Below are 22,139 nucleotides of genomic sequence, written 5' to 3' on the forward strand. Positions count from 1 at the left end.
CGGGCGCATGCGCGCCGGCCCCTGCGCCGCACCTCCCGGCACCGCCCCGGGGGCGGGGCCTGAGGGGCGGGGCGGAGCGCCTCGACTCCTCCCCTTTCCCCTGCCGGTGCGCGCGCGCGCGGGAGCGGCGGTGGCGGTTGTAGTCGTTGGCTGCCTGCGGCGCGGGCCGGCAGGTGAGGTGCGGGGAGGCGCTGCCCTCCCTTCCCTTCCCTTCCCTCCACTCCCCTCCTTTCCCTCCGCTCCTCTCGGTGGGCCCCGGGGGTCCGTCTGCGCGGCCCCTCTCTGGAGGGGCGGTAAAGGATAGCCTCTCCCCCAGCTCTCCGGGCAGTCCCTCTGGGCGCTCCCGCGGGACGCGCTTGGCGGGCCGGGGCTGAGGGAGGAAGGGGCTGAGGGAGGAAAGGAAGCGGCTGAGGGAGGAAAGGAGGGGGCTGAGGGAGGAAAGGAGGGGGCTGAGGGAGGAAAGGAGGGGGCTGAGGGAGGAAAGGAGGGGGCTGAGGGAGGAAGGGGCTGAGGGAGGAAGGGAAAGGGCTGACGGAGGAAGGGAAAGGGCTGGGGGAGGAAGGGGCTGAGGGAGGAAAGGAAGGGGCTGAGGGAGGAAGGGAAGGGGCTGAGGGAGGAAGGGAAAGGGCTGAGGGAGGGGAGGAAAGGGCTGAGGGAGGGGAGGAAAGGGCTGAGGGAGGGGAGGAAGGGGCTGAGGGAGGGGAGGAAGGGGCTGAGGGAGGGGAGGAAGGGGCTGAGGGAGGGGAGGAAGGGGCTGAGGGAGGGGAGGAAGGGGCTGAGGAAGGGAAGGGGCTGAGGGAGGAAGGGAAGGGGCTGAGGGGAGGAAGGGAAGGGGCTGAGGGGAGGAAGGGAAGGGGCTGGGGGAGGAAGGGAAGGGGCTGGGGGAGGAAGGGAAGGGGCTGAGGGAGGAAAGGGAAAGGGCTGAGGGAGGAAGGGAAAGGGCTGAGGGAGGAAGGGAAGGGGCTGAGGGAGCAAGGGAAAGGGCTGAGGGAGGAAAGGAAAGGGCTGAGGGAGGAAAGGAAAGGGCTGAGGGAGGAAAGGAAAGGGCTGAGAGAAGGCGGCGGGGCAGTCGGGAGTGGTGCCGGGGAGATGCTGGTGAGGAGGAAGCGGGCCAACGGGGGCGGCATAGAGCCGCCCAAGCTGCTTGGGGGTGTCGGCGAGGTCCGGTGGTGCCCCGCCTGCCCCCGCTGAGCGCGGGGCCTTGTGCTCGCCTGGGCCGCCTGAAGTACCCGCCGACGGGAGGGCCTCGGAGATGCGGTTCCCTCTTCCCAGAGGGGGTGAGGTAGTGGCTCCAGTGCCGTTGGCATGCCAGGCTTCAGAAGACGCTATCATAGAAAACTCTAGCCGGGTTGTTGAAACCGGAGGGTAAGGAACATGATCGACCAGCTCCAGAGGAAAATCTGGACTGCTCCGAGACTGTGTGCTCCTGTCTGCGTGGGAGCGCTCAGCCACTGCCCTGAAGGGAATGCTATGGGACAGATCTTTACTGAAAGATTTCTGTGCTTGGTCCATATATTAAAATGTCATTTAACTGCAGCCATCTGCATAAATAGCTCTCCTTCGTTTCTTGGTAGCTGTGAGAAACTTTCCTCCTCTCTTAGCCTGCCTCTGAGAAATAATTGGGTGACGGACAAGCCTCGTGAATTAAAAGAATGTTCTTCTGTGTTCTAGCAGGATCTAGTTTTGTTTGGCATTGAAAATCTCTCATGGAGAGTGGTTCAGCAGGGATCAATGACATCACTCTGCAGGAAACACTCTTGGAAGAGTCGCTATCGGAGCACTCTTGCCCGATGATAAAAGTCTGACAGATAACCTCTTCAGTAGTTGAATACTTCATAGGTCATAGACCAGCTTATTGCCTGAAATACAGACATTGCAGATGCTGGATTTTATTTTTAGCATGAAATTTCACTTGAGAAGCATGTTGTCCAGTTTTTATTCTGTGGGTGTAATCAGGATGCCAGATTTTTATCAGCAAGTTCAGCTTCATGTGAAATGACACCAAGCTGCTTCAACGTTTAGCACCTTTAGTCTGTCCCTCCCATCAAAAAGCCTTCCTCAAAACTTCCTTGTTGTGGGGGGTGGGAAAGCAGCTTGGTAACTATTAACAGTGAAGTAATCATGGTGAGCTAAAAAGTTTCATTTTAATAAACCTAGAGGAGGTTGCCCTTGTGTGTATATATACATATACAGTAGCTTAGAGAAGCAAGTGCCATAGCTGCTGGAAATCATCACCGATTTGAAAACAACTTCGCCTTCTGCCTAGCACAGAAAAGGCTGGGCTCCTGTCTGTCTGACGCTTGGCAGTTTGCTTTGACTTCAAGATGGCTTTTTGATGGGAGGGACAGGCTGAAGGGTGCTGTACATTGAAGCAATTTAGTGTCATTTCACATGAAGCTGAACTCACTGACAAAACTTTGCTTGGAAGATGGAAGGAATCGGATGGCGGTAATTTCAAATCCATAGAATGAAAGTGGGAGTGAGCTAGATAGGTGAGAGGTGGCTATGGTCTGTGGGCTTTGCATGGGAACGGGTACCTTCTTGGTTAGAGGGCAAGCCAGGGGAGGGACTACAAGGGGGACTGGAGCACTCATCACTTGAAGATACAGCATACGCTGGTGTTTTTATATTGCCCTAGTAAATTATATGATCTCTTGAACTCATGCAAGTTAGTGTGATAGAAGTTCTCTTCTTTTGACAGGTCTTTGTTTGTCAAGAGACATTTTTGCGTGAAGGTGTTAGATGAGAGGTTTTTTTTTTTCCCCCCGTCTGCTTTGTATCTCAAAGTGATGTGAAACTCTTGGCAACAGGAGTTAAAATGACTGAGTTTGCAAGCATCCAGACGAAAGAGGAGAAGAAAATGTTTCATTTTGAAGCTGTCAGCTCTTTACAGAACACTCGATCATGAAAGGAAATGTTGAGGGGAAGGAGGCTTAAAAAGAAACAATAATATATATGAGTTGTTTTTTTGAGCTTTGAAAAAACTGTTTCCTGTAAGTAGTAAGATGTCTTTAAGCAGTGTGTTTGCTTTGGTTAGTTTCCGGAAAGGATGTGAACTTTTCTTTTTCAGGCTTCAAAATGGTTTGTCATACATCGAGTGCCTTTAGTACCCCACGTTCATGTTGCTTGAATTTATTGCACAGTGATATTAATAGGAACAATGGTTGCTGAAAATTCTGCCCCTCGTTAATACCGGAGAGTCGAGTACTTGTACTCCGTGAAGCAACTGGCATTGTTTCAAACTCTGGACATCCAATCAAGAATGCTCCTTTTTAAATTTTGTGTGCAACAGTGGATATTATATTGTTTTGTGGGGGTTTTTTTGTTTGTGGGTTTTCTTTTTTCCTCTTATGATTTTTAATAAACTGAAAAACATTATTATTTTTCCAGATTTGTTCCTGACCTTCCATAAAAATGTCCAAGGTAAGAACAAGGTTTCTGTCTTCCGATGTAACAATGTGAAACAGGTATTTTGTTTTTAAATGTTAATCTGCAAGGGCAGAATGTGTAACTTGCATTGTGTTTGATGGTGATGTGTATGCTAAATTTATGGGTCATAAATAAGAGAGAATTCACATTTAGAAGACGTAATATTGAAAGATTGCATGATGTAGAACATATATTAAAGTAGTTTCCTACAAGTATAAACCTCTGCAGTTAACTAATATTCTTGGAAGGATTTAATTTTGGTCATGGAGTTGCATACAAGCTCCCTGGTGCATTTTCATTGAAACTTCCATTCTGGTACTGTGTTTTGAGCAGGAATTCTTTAAGAAAAGGGTGTTCTTAGATTTAATTTCTTCATTTACTAGTAGAGTCTGCTGGTCTTCCAGAAGAATCCTTTGTAAACAATGTGGTGACTTAGTGTTACTGACATGCTGGGATTCATCTAATTCTTGGTCCCCTGCATTTGGTATGATGGGTAGAACATCCATGGTAGCTTGTCGGAGTGAAATTAATGATAAAGGATACTTGCGTAATGTGTTTCAAAAGGGAAACTAATAGATCTAAAGATTTCTCTGCAGTATTTGTAGTGGTGGGCATTTGAAACGCTATTGTGTAAATTGCCACCTCCCCGCCCTTGAAAAGAGACCTCTGCAGAGGACTGCTAGCAGATGGCTAACCCTTCACTAGTCGTTCAGTGTTTTCATTCGGGTGTGCTAAAAACAGATTAGAAATGGTCACCTTTTTACTTAAGTCCACAAACATTGGACACAAGCTTTTGTATCTTAAATGTGTGTGAAGGTACTTTTTAAAAAGTGTGTGATTAATGAATGCACTTCATACTTCCATAAAGAAATGTTTGGGGGTTTGTTTCTTTTTTGCTTAAGGTGTTCTTGGCTGGGTAGTTGAATAAATGAAACTTTTTTTTTTAAACTCTAGGTGAATGCAGTTGTTCTGTACTTCATTGTGAAACTGCTGAGTAGTAGGAACACCTGTGTAGTTTTCTCTTTTCTGTCATGTAGCTTCAAACCATTTGAAATAACTAAGAAAAGCAGTTATACAACCAAGTATGTCTTGAGTGGTTGCTTATTATTGTCTTATTTTATTATTGTCTTTATTTTTAGCAACAGCCTGCTCAGTTTACCAATCCAGAAACCCCTGGCTATGTTGGATTTGCAAACCTTCCCAATCAGGTTCACCGGAAGTCTGTGAAAAAGGGGTTTGAATTTACGCTTATGGTGGTTGGTAAGGAAACGTTTTATAGTCTTTCTCGAAGTTAGTAGTCGCTCACAGGGAATTTGGAATTAAAATGAATGTTTCTTCCACTATTGTAAGGCTTCAGCTTGCACCAGAAAGCTGTTTTGTACTGTAGCATTTAAATTTCTTCTATAGTTTATTAATTCACGTAGCAGTTGTTTTCCACACTACAAACCATGTCCGAATACATTAATAAGTTTGTGGCTGAAGTGAAGAAGTTCTGTTGTGCACCTCAGTGATTATTACTTCCGTCCTTCTCTTCTGTCTTACAGGATTCAAGTGTTCCATTTAAAATATAGTTTAAAACTGGTTTTGCATTTGAATACAATCTTTGTTTGCTTGCATGTCTCGATTAAGAGAACAGTATTAAGGAGACTATTTATTTAAAATGTTCTTTATGCTTCTGTAGCTCAAAAGAATCTGAACTCTGGTCTTTCCACCCCTTCTAAATACTCTTGTAAGAGAAGAATGGGAATTGAATTAGATGGTTTTGATGTGAGATGTTACTTTTAAAATTGATCTTGATTTTCTGTTAGCAGTTATAATTTAAAGTTTAATTCTATTCGATATTTCATTAAGAGTCTGTGTTGGTATCTGGAATGGAAAGAGAAATCTAGTGTGTCTGCAGAAATATCTTGATCCTCTTAGAAGTCGGTGTTAATTTTTGCAAATTATGTAGGCTCCCAAAATCAGGCAGGGGCGTCTTCTATATCTCTCCTGGTCATACTGCTTGGGAGCTGTAACTTCTGAGTTTTGCTCTTCGAACCCTGTAATTCTCGCTTTTCAAATAGGCTTTTGCAAAAAGTACCCTTATAGAATTAGGCTCTTTATTACCTGGCGGCACAAGAAGTAAATCCTATTTGTGTGTTAGATTTGTCCAAGAGAGATCACAGTGGAAATGAGCAGGGGAGGTGAGGCAGTACATGATAGGAGGTGTTTAACTTCTTAATTGTTTTGGATTCCAGTAGTTTAAAGAGTCTATCCTCAAGCCTTTCATTAGTTTTGCCAAATGACAGCCCTAGCATTGCTTTTATCCTCTTTCTGTCTTTTGTAGTTCAGTATCGGACAGAGTTGGCACTTATTTTTGTCTGCCTAGAATTTTGTCGTAGTTGTTCACTGTATCTTTCATTGGATTTGCTTAGGATAATATCATCATGGCTATCTTATGAAATCTAAGGGTAAAGCCAAACTAGAAGCAGATGTTTCACATTGTGGTATCTACTGTAGCTCTTCAGAATTTACTGTTCAGTGATCATAAAAATCTGAACAGTTCTGAGAAACAAAAGATGTGCTTTCTCTGCTGCAGCTAAACTCGATTTCCAGATCTCTTTGAGATTAATTGCAAATAGTGCTATGTGAAACAGTTCTGGCAGAAAGCTAGGTAAAATTACATAGACCAAACAGTTGTTTCTAGCCTCTCGTAAAATAGAAAATAAGGGGAAAATGACATGGTGTCAGAATAACAGAAAGGCAACTAACCCCACCCATGTCTCAGCCTAAAATTTAACTTTACAGTTGTTGCCTGCCGGTATTCTAAGGGATAAATGAAAACTACAGGAAGAGAACTTAGAAGAAAGTAATTTCATTGAAACTTTGGAAGGATATTTTAGAAACACTAGCAGAGGGAGGCAGTTGATGTAAGATAAAATAAACTATGCTTTAAATTGTTGATTATTTCAACAGTGTGGAATGTGAATTCTTTCTCTTGAAATATGCATGGGGTTTAAGTACGTTCTCTTGTGGGCTATATCACAATGCCTGTATTGAACTACTATTCTTCACTGCCGTGCTGCTTAATTTCTGAGCAGGAGAATGTTTCTTTAAAAGCTATCTACACTGACAGAGTCCTAATCAATGATTTTTCTTCTTCGCATTGTTTTTTCTGCTATTGTTTATTGTGGTTTGTGAAAATACGAGCTGTGGTTTATAACAAATTGGCTGCTTGGCTGTGTTGCTTCCACAGAAATCCTAACCACTTGTATTTGTTAATAATTTCATGTTCGTTCTCATTATTAAGCTATGAACTAATCTAAATAGTTATTTCACTTGATAGTCACTAAAGTCTAACTGCTGTGGCCAGTAGTTAGAGTAACTACTCTTTTCATTAATCCTTGACAATGGCTATGAAAACTGATTTGGTTTACATGTAATATTTCCTCAGACTGGAAGTATGGAGCGTGTCACTAGTTAAAATCATACTTTTTTGGTTTTGCTGAAATGGGAGTTTCAGCATGTGACTGTTGAGTTACCCTGGCTGCATGTCTCTCGCGCTGGTGAAGGGTGCACTGGTGAAATCCGATCTTGAGAGATGCATCCTCTAAGGCATTAAAAACTGGCAGCTCCTAGTCAAATGTTTATTTAAAAAGCAATTCCATTTCTCTTTTTCTTTCGTTCAGATATTTTTGTCAGACTCCTATTGCGGAATAGTCTGTGTTACTCAGAGGGATCACGCAGCCCATCGTTTTTAACATCTGATTTTTTTTTAATTAATTCTATAAACATCTAAAATAAAAACAATTCTAGAAAAGGAATCGTTCAGTGAATTGAAGTACTGAGCACTTGGAGTTGCTGGTCTTTTTTATGCTGTGAACATTTGTTCTGATTAAGATCTTGATCTTTTGCTAATTAGTTGGCTTTTGGAATTTCCTCATGGCTCCGTCAGTAGCCCTAGAGAACAAAAATATATTGATAGTGCGCTTTGGTAATCCCCAATTTCATCAGTGAGAAAATTGCTCTTTGTATGCTCAGTGGCCATGTCATATTCCTCTTCCCTTGCGTTCTTGTTTGCCATACTAGCATAAAAAGCAGAAATAAGTCACACTTTATGATGGCTGGCTGTGCAGAAGTTCAGCAATGCCTTTTCCGTTGTTTAACTTGATGATATAGCCTAGGCAGGATCTAGCTTCTCACTCTGTGTGATTGTTCACATTCTGGAGTGATAGCAGAAGAGCATGCCTTAAAGATCAGGAGACACGAAATGAGAAATTTTAAGTCTGAATTGATCAGAACTCCCCTTGACTAGCAAAGTTAATTACAAATCATCAGTGAAAACACTGAGACAGTGTATTATGAAGCTGAGATTTAAAAGTTAGTATTCAACCTTCTTGTGCAAACTTTTCTAATACAAAATTAGAAGCTGTAAATTTTTAAGTAACAATTAAAAGATTTGCATTTAACATGAAAAAAAGTATAGTCAGATGATACAATTGAAATTGATTATGTAAATATGTTGAATTTATCTTTACATTGAATCATAGGTGAATCTGGATTGGGAAAATCTACATTAATAAACAGCCTCTTCTTGACAGATCTCTACCCAGAAAGGATAATCCCAGGAGCCGCTGGTAAATACACCTTTGTTCTAGTTTCTCTGTTCTCAAAGATTTTTGGAGTTGAATGCTTTTATCTTTGGATTTTAGTAACAGCCAGTAGTGATTTCTAGCTGTAATATTTTCTAATGTATGTCCTTACACATGAACTGTTTGATAGAATTGGTTCCCTCTGTACCCAGGATGTATATAGGGTCTTTGTTGTTTAGGCCTTGGATGTATGCATATTGGCACCTAGAAAGTTGATCCCTTCTTTCGCTTAAAAAAATGTCATCATGTCACAATAAGATAAACAAGCAGAAGCTGTCTTTAATTTTTAATCTATTGCAATGCTAAACATATGCATTGTTTATTCCTGCTTGGACTTGCAACTTGATTCCTTTGCTTTGGGTTGCTATTTAGTGAATGTGAACTTCACCTCCTTTTCGCCTTCAGTCCCTTGTCCCTCTTTTATTTTGTTAACCAAGGCATATAATAATCCAACAAAAGAGAATATTGTAAGAAAATAGAGGAAGATGCTATTTTTTTCCCTCTTTGCTACTTGTTGAATGACTTGCTTTAATAATTTGCTATATTAGCTGACGATTACTTACCGCTTTCAACCTTAGGGAAAAAATCCATTACGTATAATTTAGTATTGTTCTCCAAATTGCTGATTACATACAGATTTTTTCTCAGTCCCTTTTGACTTAGTTTCTACATTATATTTAAAGACAGTATGAAATCTCAAATAATCTTCTAACAAAATCTGAAGTACTTAAGTATGGAGTCTTGCTGTTAAGTTAGAAGGTAATCCATGGGATAACATTTATACAGTTGCATCTGCCAATTAATCTTTTGAGCCTAGCTCAGAATGACACAGTTTTATAAATTCTATTCTGAAAGATCAAGTTTGTTGTCTTTTAGAGAAGATTGAACGCACTGTGCAGATCGAAGCCTCAACAGTTGAAATTGAAGAAAGGGGTGTGAAACTACGTCTGACAGTTGTAGATACACCAGGATATGGGGATGCTATCAATTGTCGAGACTGGTATGTACACAGAGTATATATTGATCTATGTATGAAGACTGACATCCATTTCATACTTGTTCTGGGGGCGGAGGGAATAAGTAATTGAAGTGGAGCTGTGTTAATAATGATACGCAGTTCAAAGTAGGATGGCCAAGTGACGACCCTAGCTCTTTTAAACACTTCCATTCCAAAGGTGGTTCAAAGTGATTATACTGTTAAGTCATTATCTTACCTTTTTTTGGTGTGTTATGCAAAGTGCTGAATTTGAGGTATGATTTTTGGAGAGATGGGCATGTTTTCTAATTTTGAGGAAGCTTAATTTAAGTGTTACGAGTTTATTCAGATACATGTAAAGAGGCATCAATAACTTCCACGCAACTGGAAATAAATTTTGTGACACAGATATTTTGATTTTTTTTTTCTTAGTTAACTTTCTTAAGTTTGGGAGAGTTTTAAGCAAACGGTGACCTTGACTTTTTTTAATAGTCAGAAAGCAATGGAACCACTGGGACACAAGAAATTCAACAATACTCTGAGAAAGTAATTCATCTAGTCTTTAGTGCAAGTAAAAATCCGCCCTTAGATCTTGCCCACATTCATTTGAGCGTTCTCAGATTCTGTGTTTCATTTTTAAGTGCATTTTCATCACCTGTGGGTTTGATTGTTTGGGGTTTTTTTGAGAACTTTACAGTATAGTAAGCACTGAGAAATAATCTTGAGATCAATGGCAATCAGTTTTCAGTGGTAGTCCCTCTTTCCCCATCTCTCAAGCCCCTGAACCTCAAGGCAGGGACTAGGGAAATGAAGTCCCTCCCATCGTAAGCGAAGATCAGGTTTGAGACCACCTGAGGAACTTGAACATACGTAAGTCCATGGGACCCAACAAGATGCATCCCATCTCGTCAGGCTGCCTATGGCAGATGTAGTTCCGAAGCCACTCTCCGTCATATTTCAAAAGTCATGGCAGTCAGGCAAAGTTGCCAGTGACTGGAAAAAAGGAAACATCACGCCCATTTTTAAAAAGGATAAAAAGGAGGACCCTGGGAACTACTGACCAGTCAGCCTCACCTCTGTGTCCGGTAAGATCATGGAACAGATCCTCCTGGGAGATATGTTGAAACACATGGAAGACAGGGAGGTGATTAGACACAGCCAATATGGCTTCACCAAGGGCAAATCGTGCTTGACTAATCTCGTGGCCTTTTACAATGGAGTGGATAAAGGAAGAGCTACTGAGGTCATCTACCTGGACTTCTGTAAGGCCTTTTATATGGTCCCCCATAACATTCTTGCCTCTAAATTGGAGAGATACAGGTTTGATGGACGGGCTGTTAGACGGATAAGGAATTGGCTGGATGGCTGCGTCCAAAGAGTTACAGTCAATGGCTCAAAGTCCAAGTGGAAACCAGTAACGAGTGGTGTCCCTCAAGGGTCTGTAGTGGGACCAATACTATTTAATATCTTCATCAATGCAATAGTGGAATTGAGTCTGCCCTCAACAAGTCTGCAGATGGCACCCAGCTGAGTGGTGCAGTGATTCGCTAGAGGGAAGGGATGTCATCCAGAGGGACCTTGATAGGCTTTAGGAGTGGGCCCATGCAAACCTCATGAAGTTTAATAAAGCCAAGTGCTAGTTCCTGCACATGGGTTGGGGAAATCCTCACTATCAATACAGACTGGGAGATGAATGGGTTGAGAGCAGCCATGCAGAGAATAATTCAGGGATACTGATGGATAAAAAATTGGACATGAGCTGCCAATGTGCGCTTGCATCCCCAAAAGCCATTTGTATCCTGGGCTGCATCAAAAGAAGCATGGCCAGCAGGTTGAGAGAGGTGATTCTGTCCCGCTACACTGCTCTCGTGAGACCTGCAGCCAAGACAGATATGGACCTGTTAGAGCAGGTCCAGAGGAGAGCCATGAAAATGATCCAAGGGCTGGAACAGCAGTGAAGAAATGCTGAGAGAGTTGGAGTTGTTCAGCGTAGAGAAGAGAAGGCTCCAGGGAGACCTTACTCTAAGGCCTTTCAATATATAACAGGGGCTTATAGGAAAGACGGAGAGAGACTTATTACCAGGGCCTGTAGTAACAAGAGAAGGGGCAATGGTTTTAAGCTGAGGGAGGGTAGATTTAGGTTGGACATAAGGAATTTTTTTACAACGATGGTGGTGAGACACCGGAATGGGTTTCCCAGAGAAGTTGTGGATGCCCCATCACTGGAACTGCTCATGGTCAGGCTGGATGGGGTTTTGAGCAATCTGGCCTACTGAAAGGTGTCCCTGCCCGTGGCAAGGGGGTTGGACTAGGTGATCTTTAAAGGTCCCTTCCAACCCAAACCATTCTATGATTCTTAAATCAATTTGGAACAAGAAGCTTAGATTATCTTGAGCATGTGTAATTAATACCAGTCAAAAGATAAATACTGACCCAAGAGAAATTTGCTATAGAAGTTAAGATGTGTGTTATAGATATGTGTATTTTGTCTTAATATAAAAAAAATAAATATGCATAGTAGTTTGTTATTCTGGAATTCAAGTAAAATTTTAAGATATGCGCTCTTCTACTCTTACAGTCTTACAGCACCAGTAAATGAATTTGTCTATCAGCAGGTTGGTTCATCAGCAGGGTGTCTTGGTGTTTTAATATTAGCTCTGAAACATCACTAAAATTATTGACCATTTGGGAACGAGCATGATTTCCTGAATCTCTATTTGTTTTACAGTTTTAAGACCATAATCTCTTACATTGATGAGCAGTTTGAGCGATACCTGCATGATGAGAGTGGTTTGAACAGAAGGCATATCATAGATAACCGGGTTCATTGCTGCTTCTATTTCATTTCACCGTTTGGTCATGGGTAGGTGTCTCTTTTGTAATTTTATTTTTTAAATTATTTTACTTTGGGCAGTTGTTTTGTGCCTGTTGACTTAAATTTTCAGAATCAGATTGCCTTTACTTAAGGAAGTGCTAGAGCTGCTGGAATTAATTGGGTGTGTTCTTTCTGTGTAAGGAGAGAGCTCTACATTGGTGTGAAAATAAATTGGTAATTCAGATGAAAAATAAATTTAACTTTATCTGTATTTTAATTTTAGCCTTAAGCCTCTGGATGTTGAGTTTATGAAGGCCATACACAACAAAGTAAATATTGTACCAGTGATTGCAAAAGCTGATACCCTTTCTCTGAAAGAGCGAGAAAGACTAAAGAAAAGGGTAAGTATTTTTCTAGCTTGCAGAAAAATGTTGTACTTTGGTTATAGTGGCATGGTCGCTGAAGAGAGGGGGGGTTCTCATTCGACCTTACTCTGTCCTAGCCAAGAAAAATATAATGTCATGCACAGTGATATGTAGTTTGATATCTTGTAAATTATTTTATTACGTATTTAACTGATAAATTGTCCTTAAAATGTTGCCTGTAAAATGGCAGATTGGCTACATTTACAATTACATTATGAGTGAATTTTGAAACTTTGGAAAAATATTTAAATGCATTTCCTAATGGTAATTGCTCCTTTACCTGTTTAATCAGTCCCAAAGCAGAGACAGTATCTGCATCTATAATGTGCATATATTTTTTTTACCCAGTCAGAATTCTGTTGATTGAAAAATAGAATTTTCAGAGATTTTCCTAATTTTGGGGTTGTTTTTCTTCCCTTATGTCACCCTCTTCTAATATATTCCAGTTCTTTCTTCCATAGGCAATACCCCTTAACACATTCAGTCTTGCAGGACTTGATGCTGTATTTGCTGAGGGGGGGAAAAATGCAACAAACCATCATGAGTTAGTAACAACTATGAAATTTAGAACAAAGTGTTAGAATTAACTTGCCAGGAGACACACTTGATCCAGTCTTAGCTGTAATATTTAAAACTTTATCGGCAATTTTTTCAGTTATTCTGAAAATCCTTATAGTTACCTTACCCAACTTGCAATAAAAATAGAGACGTATACTTTACTGTGATATACATATTGTGCTAGAATTCTGCAGAAACAAAGAATTTATTTTTTAAGAGCAAAATTTGGGTTTATGGCAAATGAATTCCAGCTGCAGGTGCTATTCTTAGCAGTCATGAAGACAGAAAGAAGTATTTGTTATGTCTGTAGCTCAGTTAGGTTTTTAAACGCTACAACCCCTACCCCCCAAATAGTAATTCAGAGGCAAGAGCAAGGAGTTTTAGGCTGTTCAAAGCAATTACAACTTCTGAGTCAATGCTTTATAATTAAAAAAAAAAAATGCAAAGGTTTAAAACAAAATCTCTATTTCTTATGTGTGATCCACAAAGGACAGTGTTTATTTGAACACAATTGTTTGTCTGAAAGTCTGTGGCAAGTAGTTGTTGAATATCATGAAGAAATACAGTGTTTAAAAACAAATACTTGCTGAGTAATTTGGATCAGTAAGATAGGACTAAATTTCTCAAGAGACCATGTATAACTGATTAAGTAATTTTACCTTAAGATTGAAAAGTACTGACTTTACATGTATATTACCTCAATTTCTTACATTATAAATCTCAGATTCTGGATGAAATAGAAGAGCATGGCATCAAGATTTATCACCTGCCTGATGCTGAATCGGATGAGGATGAAGATTTTAAAGAGCAGACCAGACTCCTGAAGGTAGGACTGGCTTCGTAGGTTACGTATGTGGATAATATACTGTATCTTCTCGGCCTGCTCCGATGGCTTTAGAACAAGATACGTACTGTGACCTGCGATGAGACCTTGAGTGAGTCACTGTGTCTCTGGGCCCAGGCTTCTCTATCTGGAAGATGGTGGTAACAATTACTTTTTTTTTTACAGCTTCAAATTAAAAGCATTACGAACTTACTACCATAATATGCAGTGCTGAGCAGAACGAGAGTTGTTCTTGGAGTTGTTTTTTCTGGTTCATTGTTAGTAATTTTTGCATTTTTGGCTTTCAGGCCAGCATTCCATTTTGTGTAGTGGGATCCAATCAACTCATTGAAGCCAAAGGTAAAAAAGTTAGAGGTCGACTTTACCCATGGGGTGTAGTTGAAGTGGAGAATCCAGAACATAATGACTTCCTGAAGCTGAGGACCATGTTAATGTAAGTTAGAAAATTCCAATTAAATGCTAATTAAAAAAACAATCACCAGGAAGATACTCAAACACTGTTGTGGGGGTTTGGAGCAGTTATGGAATCTTTGGAGACATTCAGAATTTGTCTGGAGAAGGTCATGAGCAACCCTGACCTAGGCCTAGGCAGGGATTGGACCACATAGACTCCATAGGTTCTTTCCCATCTGAATTACTCAGTGATGCTGTGAAAATAATCCTTTGTCTAATTCTTTTGTTGAACACAGTGTTGTATTGCTATTCAGATCCCCAAGAACATAAACCAGGTTGCTTCACACCTTCTGCTTATTTAAATATATCTATATGTAGATATATATCTACAAAGGAGCAGACTTCAAAAGTCCACTGGTTGATTTTTTTTTCAGGCATTGCTACTCTGCTTCCCCTGCCCAGCACTGCTTCATCAAGCGCCTCACCCAGGAGGACAGTTTATGTTAGGGCTGCCTCAGGGTCTGAGGTGGTCTCTCTTTGTGTCTTTCATTGCACCGATTTAACTTAAATTAGCTTTTAAATTAGCATGTTAAATGGGTGTACCTGCTGAACACAGTGACCCAGTACAGTGCTGAATGTGAGAGTTGGTTAAGCAAGCTGATGTGACATAGGTATGTTTTAATTATTTTTCTTCCTCCAGCACCCATATGCAAGACCTTCAGGAGGTGACCCAGGATCTTCACTACGAGAACTTCCGCTCTGAGAGGCTCAAACGAGGCGGCAGGTTGTCATCTTATGGTTACATGCTCTGTCTTCCTCTTCTGAATTTATTTTTTGGTCTCTCTCTCTGTGTCTCCTACCATTTCATTACTAGGATTTAGTAGATCACAGACAGCTCTGTAGCTCCAGTCAACACCAAGTTCAGTCGACCAGCTTACAGTGAGTGTAAGAAAAAGTATTACGTAAATGGGAAGAGACAGTTGTGACATTTAAACGGTATAGTTTGATCTCTGCTTTGTTTTTAGGCTTGAGCACAGTTGGATTGGAATGTTTGAGGTAAATAAGTAGGGCAGATGTCTGTGATAAATGGTGTCTTCAAAAATCTGCAAGTTAAGTCAGTGCTGATGTTAAAGGGTTTTTTTTCAGGGTTACCTACTGGAATATTTGGACTGCGTCTTTAGAAAGAGAAACTCAAGTCCTTCTGCAATGCTTTATTAAACATGGTATAAATAAATAATTTTCTTTGCATAGCAGTCACAGGATAATGTCTTTCAACCCTATTTTGAGCTGTGGTGGGTAGAGCACAGCTTTCCTGGTGAGAGAGACAGGCAGAACACCCCATTTTTAACTAAAATAGCAGGGTTTGTAAAGTCGAGTTTGTGAGTGCTTGTTGAAAACTGGGTGTTTCCTGGTTTAGATTTTTCAGTTGCTTCTCTTATGCCAACCACTAGAGGGTTTCATAATTGCACATTTCAGTGGGTTTGATACATTTTGCAAAGCTTTTTCCATCATGCTGTTGACATAGGTTTTGTCACGTGCCTAGTCAGCTTTCAGAAAAGGAGTTTGTCCCTGCCTGTAGCATTGACCTGAAAGTCCAGTTTTCCCTTCAGGCAAGATGACACGCTCTTCCTCCCTGACTTTTAAATCCTGTCTTCTGAAGTTCAAGCTAAAAAAAAAATATTTTTTCCAAGTTCTGGTGCCTGTTATCCAACAGGTATGTACGAAGGTCTTGGGAGTAATGTAACCTAAGGTCATCTAGAGTTAAAATAATGTTTACCAATTTTTAGAGGATTTAAAAGTGCCTCTGCCAAGGACCTGTGACCGTAAGTTGCTGTTAAGTTGGGGTGTCTTTCTTTGTGAAACTAAAACATGTTTTTGTATCTTGTCTAGTTAAGTGGCCCATGTATATCTTTGTTTTCACATTTCTGAAGTGCTGCTAGAATGTAGTTAAGTTTACTGTAAGTGAGGGTAGTTTGCATGTGAATTTATTTCGGACTTAGACCTACCCCACCAGCAGTGCGTGATAATTAGTGCTTGTTGACTGTATTCACTACCGTTCTTGGAGGCTTTGGGGCACGGAGGATTTTTTGACAATCTATTTCTCTGTTAATCTTTTAAGAAGCATCACTTTGTTCGCTTTGCACTTTTGATGGCACTTGTGTGGTTAGATGTGTTAGCAGATCTTCCCCATCGCAACATGGGATGGGAGAAATCTATTAGCGAAGTGGTAGGTAATCTTGAAAATATAGTACATCAAAATATTCTTATGTTTGGTTTCTTCGTGTAAAACTGGAAGGTTCCAATTAAGCAAGAGTTTGCTAAGATACTGACTGAAAGCATTTGCTTAATTTTGACAGGAGTAATCAATATTTGTGCTATATTTCAACATCTTATACAAAAAAATTAAACCTTTTGGACTTGCAAAAAAAAAAAAAGGGTGACTATACTAGAAAAATAGTCAAAGTCTTGAGTGCAGCAGGGGATAAAGAGTTCCTCCAACTGGAAGGATTCCAGATACGTACAGTGGTTGTGTTACTTCTGTGGTTTCTGGTTATGAGCCTTTTGGATGTTTGGCAGCAAGCGTGGTTTATGAAGTTAGAGATGGGCTAGAACTGCATCAAAGGAAGGGTCTGCTTGGTGGTAGCCAGCTTTCCAGATGCAGAATTTCTTAGAGCACTGGTTATTTTACATGTTGCTTCCATATTTTTGTTAACATCTTGTCCAGCATTACCTTGAACTTAAATTTTGATTTAGTTGTATTGATTTATTGCACCAATGAAAGAGAAGAATCGAGTATGTGTTTGCAGTATTTCTGAATTTGCTATAGCTGTGTGGTACTCAAATTGCAATCAGTTAAGATAATATTATGCTCAGGTGAACTTTGATATACTGTTCAGAAGTAGTTTTTATTGAGATCTACACGCGAAGTTCTGTCATGTTTTAAAGTCATAGCTAGAACGGTTTTTGAAGTTTATACTTGTTCTGGGCGTAACTTTATGAAGGAGTAAGGGATAAATGGATGTCTTAAAAAAACCCCATGAATTGCAGCTATATGGGGAACGTGTTTCAATGAATTGTGTTTGTATTATGAAACTCTGACCTATAAGATGTTTTCTAAGAGCCTTGATTTTTGTCAACAAAGCATTCTCTGGAAGTTTAAAATCTGGAATGTATGCCTGTTATTGAACAATATTTATCTTATTTTAGGAAAATAGAAGACGAAGAAGTAAATAAAGACCAGATTCTACTTGAAAAAGAAGCTGAAGTAAGATGACAGAACTCTGTACTCTTGTGATGGGGGAATTTTTATTCTTGTATCACTTCTTCAGGTCAAATGATTTATATGATCTTGGTAATTTGTAAAGGAAAAGACAGAATTTGCTAATATAAAGTTATTCAAGGTGCAGTAATAAAACAGAATGCGAAGAGATATAGAGGAGTCTCAGAATACTGATTTAGTGGAACAGGTGGAATCTGGTAAAATGCCTGACTCCGTTGTAGTAATCAGCAATGGCCATAATGCATGTTGTGTGGGGAGGGAGAGCCATCCTCACATCAGTAAAGGTTCTAAAGGTAGCAACTGCAGATTGGGAAAAAGTCAGTTCAGCTCTGCAGCAAAGGAGGGAACAATGGTAGGAATTGTCAGGAATAAAGAACGAAACAGAAATTCTCATTCTGCCACTATGATAAATCCGTAATGCATAGCTCTAACGCTGTTTTCACTGTCCCCCTAACCCAGAAAGGATATAGCCGAGACTAGAAAAAGTGCAGTGAATAGCAAAAAGTGGGCAGAAAGGCTGAAGTGGAGATCTGAAGCAGGTTCCGTACCAGGGGAGATGAGGTTAATGTTCTTGTTGGGAAGTAGATGACAGAGGGAAAGGATATAGTAAGGGACTTATATAATCATAGATGGCAGGGTGAATGAGAATCTGCTACACAAGAAACAGGTCACACTCAATGAGATTAATAGGGGGCTGATTTCAAATAAAAAAGATACTTTTAACATAGTCTGTAAATTGTGGAACTCATTAGCATGGAGTTTTGTGCACAGCAAGAATGCTGATAAGTTCAAAAACACTGAGAGATTGGAGAGTTTTACTTTCTCCATGAGTGTGCTCACTAAACACAAAGGTAGAATTTTTTGGTTTAGCACATTCAGAATTAACAGTTTTCTAGAGTTTGAGAGGATATGTGAGGGAATACTGGGTGTGTGCACCTGGCTGTTAGGCTCTTCCATGCATTTGCTAATAGCCAGTGTTGGAGTGAAGGCTTTTCATTGTTAAGCTTAACAGTTTAGCTTGAATTTAAAGTGTAGGTGCACAAAGGCAAAGACACCCAAATGTATTTCAGTAGCGAGGCTGACTTCCCACCTGTCAGAGTGGGGTACCATAAAAGAATTTAAGTATTGTACGGTGCAACATGGTCAAATTAATCTTAGTAGCTGAGTTACATGATTATGCTGTGTTTAAATGTTGCAGTGCACTAAAATTGAGCTTCAACCATTTTTAATAATGCTTTTGTCTCCTTGGATGATTTGCCTGTAATACTTGCTTCCACCTAGACATCACTAGCAAGGGAGTTGGGAAGTAATGCTGACAATGTTTTTTAGTGACAGATACAGGTGTACTTTGGAGGGACATAAACAAGCTGCTTTTCTTCTGGTGATAAGCTTTAGTAACTGTTTGTTCAGTGCTTCAGCACCATCATTTTTATGCATTTAACTTCAGAGGAAGCAGAGACTTCCATTTAGGGATGCTTAAAATCTCATCCCAAATTACAATAATAAAGCCTGCTTATTTCAGTCAGTAAATTTCCAGCCTCTTAATGGGTGAAGAAGAGCAGTGGAAGAAGATGCCATAACCTGAGATTGTTAACCATCAGATAAAGATAATGCAGATATGTGTTCCCTCTTTAATATAAATAGTGTGGTGGCAGCAGAGAGTCATATTCTGAGGTGAGATGAGGCTAAAGGGTTCTTCTGTGCTGCTTTTCCAGCTTCGTCGCATGCAGGAGATGATTGCGAGGATGCAGGCGCAGATGCAGATGCAGATGCAAAGTGGAGAAGGAGATAGCAGTGCAGTTCACGGACACCATGTATAAAGTCTTTGGTAAGATGTTCAAATAGCCAATTAAAGGGTTTTTCTTTTAACTGTTCATTATTGTGGTTGGTATTAAGAAGGTTTGGAAAAATGTTTACAAGATGGGTTTGCATAGGTTTCAATCTTAGTTTTAATTTTTAAGGTTTAACTACTGTTTGTGAAGTGAAATGGCTTGGACCCAAACTAAACATTAGTGTGGTTGTGTGTGTGCATGTGTATTTTTTTTTTTATATCTATATTATACACATATGAGTTTGGGTTTGTTTAGTAGTTCTTATATTGAGCTTATTTTCCATTTCCCATTGTACTAGTGATACAAAATGTGTGTGTATATATATACACACACAAATACACAAATTTTCCAGAAAGTCAGTACGATATATGCTGCAAGAATCATGGAAGGAGTCTTTGAAATTGTGTAAACAGGTGATTCTCAAACTCATGATGAAGTCATTGTTTCATTGTGACTTTTAAAACGTTCACCTTTTTTTTTCGGGTTTCTAACGCTAAGATGATAGCTGATCATAAATTGTATTTTTCTGTCTTGTTTTTAGAGTACTTTACACCCTGACTTAAAGGAGACTTTCTGGAGTTGAATTACGGTGGTGTGTTACACCAGAAAGGATGCCTTTTGCTCAACATATGACTTGGAGTTTGCTTTAGAGTTCAACGTGGAAATGCATTGTGATAACTCTTGTGATACGTATTTCATAACATGTAGTCAGTCGGTATTTTATATATTACACACATTTGAGTTTGTTTTTGTTTAGTAATTCTTATATTGAGCTTATTTTCTGTTTCCCATTGTATTAGGGATACAAAATAGACATTGAAACTTTTCCAGCCTGATAGGGCATTAGATAATTTTTTTTTAATAGGGCTTATTAGCTCCCTGCTTTTAACTTCGTATTACATTTAGAAATAAACAGCTGTCAGTGATATCTTGTTCAGTGGCATGTTAACAGTCACCTCACTAGGGATCCCTGCAAGGTTTGTTTTATATTTTTTGCAGTGTTTACAGGTGTGTGTCTGTGAGACCACCAGCCCTTTTTCTGTCCGCTCAGTGCAGATGATTTCCTTGGCCTCTGCCAAGTATCAAATTAAAATTCAAGCATGCCTTGTGTCTTAACAAATGAAATAAGAGGAAATGCCTCCTTAAGAGGCACACTGTATTTTATATGACAGGCATTATTTCCTTCAGATTTAACCTTAAGGGATGTATATTCTTTATTGTTTGCCTAAAATCTCTTACTCTATTGCAGATAATTTTTAAGAGTTTCTTGTAGGTTAGCACAAATCAGTCCTTCTATTTTCTGGCATTACTGTAGCCAAATAAACTTGAATAATGCTGATACTGTTAAATGAGGGAAGCCCTGAAGAGTAGTTTTCTATACATGGGTGTTTCCTATATCCAAATGCGTAAGAAATTCTATAATTCCTAATGAGTATTTTCATACGATTTTTAGGGCATTGCAAATTGTTAATTGTAGTATAAAATATATACTAGCACACTTCTCTTTTGAAAGTGATCTGTGCCTGACAGGATCAATGCAAACTGTATTTTAAGGTCTTGCTCCAAGATGGAGTTAGCAGTATTACTTTGGAAGTGACTCTGATTAAGTCACACTGTTGTTGCTGTTGTTGTTGTTAGGCCAAGGTCGCTTTCCTTACCACTGATAGTAAAGGAAACTGGTTTTTAGCTTGGCTGGACTTCTACTGCATATCATGTCTGGTATTGTATTTGCAGTACGTAATAACAGCTATAGTACGCAGCTACGTAGGTGGTAGCTGATGGGGTAAACAGTAATACGTTGTGGTTGGTTTTTCCACTACTTCTGATAAAGCCAGCAATCAGATTTCCTAATCTGATCTGTTATAAAACGTTGTTATCTGAACAGCTAATAAATAGAATTGCAACTTTTTTCTCTTCTCTGAGCTCAGGTGCAGCTGTGACTTTTATAATTTTTTTTAATGTTTCTTTAAAAAAATTAATAGGATTTCTACAGCTAATGTATACTTCCAGTGGTACTTAAGTGGCTAGACTAAATATAAACCTGCTAAGCAACTGAAATTTTTACCTGCCTGAAATTACTGTTTATGAATTGTTACATATTTGAGTCTTTCTAAAAATGTGAAGTAAAATCCTGCATCATAGCCTTTGCCAGGGAGCTCCAGTTTTCTTCTCAAAAGCAATTACTGTCAAAGTTTTGTACAACTCATTTGACCTTTCCTAACCTTGACAAAAGTAAAAATGAGAACCTTTTTGTATGTTGAGATGCACAGAAGCGTTAAGTCCCATTTTGTCAAACATTTTCATTTAAAACTTAGATGGAAAAACATGCACTTCTAAGTTTTTGTCTTGGTTTTTTGAAAGAATGTGTAGAAACAAAGTAATGTGGCAGTATTGTCAGAAAACACTCCACAACACCTTATTTATTTCTAAGTCTTACATTTTTGTGAATCAGTTGTCATAAATTCACCAAAAGAACTTGCTATAAACTTAAGTCATCAAAAACTTTCTGAAGTCCCATGCTGTTCTTCAGTTGCCACAAATCTGTTTGGTTTTTTTTCTGATAATGCAGCATTTGTCCACTGTTAAGCTGTTTGTCTGGTATCTCTCTGTCAGATGTTCTGAACACAGCATGCTTCAGACACTGTCCACTTTGCCAAGGAGAGCAACTCCGGGACATTCGTGTTTTCACCTATAAGCTTGGTAGGGTATGGTAAGCTGCCATAGTACTTGAAATAAAACTGTGAAATCTAAAATGTATGCAAAGGGGGACTGGCTGTATGTGTAACACTCTCTCAGTATGTTGGTTTGATATTTTTTTCCTGTATTTTCTAACATGGGAACAAAAGCAGATTGTCTGTGCATTTAGTGCTGTTTGGTCACTACCTGTGGAATTTTTTTAAGCAATGTCTTATTTGAAATATTGTGTATCTGTTGAAATATTTGATCAGGATAAAGT

General features: G+C 39.7%; 1 protein-coding gene across 1 annotated transcript; it reads left to right on the forward strand.

The window, feature by feature from the left end:
• The first annotated feature begins 139 nt into the window (after positions 1–139).
• Positions 140–21,879, forward strand: SEPTIN2 (septin 2). The gene is made up of 13 exons (XM_059822961.1): positions 140–173; positions 3,391–3,423; positions 4,569–4,689; positions 7,959–8,045; positions 8,937–9,060; positions 11,765–11,899; positions 12,135–12,252; positions 13,559–13,660; positions 13,966–14,111; positions 14,772–14,855; positions 17,279–17,336; positions 19,067–19,179; positions 19,725–21,879. The coding sequence occupies exons 2-12, from the start codon at positions 3,415–3,417 to the stop codon at positions 19,169–19,171; spliced, it is 1,089 nt and encodes a 362-aa protein (XP_059678944.1). The 5' UTR covers positions 140–173; positions 3,391–3,414; the 3' UTR covers positions 19,172–19,179; positions 19,725–21,879.
• The last annotated feature ends 260 nt before the right edge of the window (positions 21,880–22,139 follow it).

The sequence above is a fragment of the Gavia stellata genome, chromosome 11, assembly GCF_030936135.1.
Source record: "Gavia stellata isolate bGavSte3 chromosome 11, bGavSte3.hap2, whole genome shotgun sequence".
Classification (NCBI taxonomy): domain Eukaryota; kingdom Metazoa; phylum Chordata; class Aves; order Gaviiformes; family Gaviidae; genus Gavia; species Gavia stellata.

Bases quoted from the DNA above. Each gene is read 5' to 3' on its own strand.
- SEPTIN2 (XM_059822961.1), top strand. The intron at 12,253-13,558 runs GTAAGTATTTTT...TATAAATCTCAG, and splicing joins GAGAAAGACTAAAGAAAAGG to ATTCTGGATGAAATAGAAGA. The intron at 13,661-13,965 runs GTAGGACTGGCT...TTTGGCTTTCAG, and splicing joins AGCAGACCAGACTCCTGAAG to GCCAGCATTCCATTTTGTGT.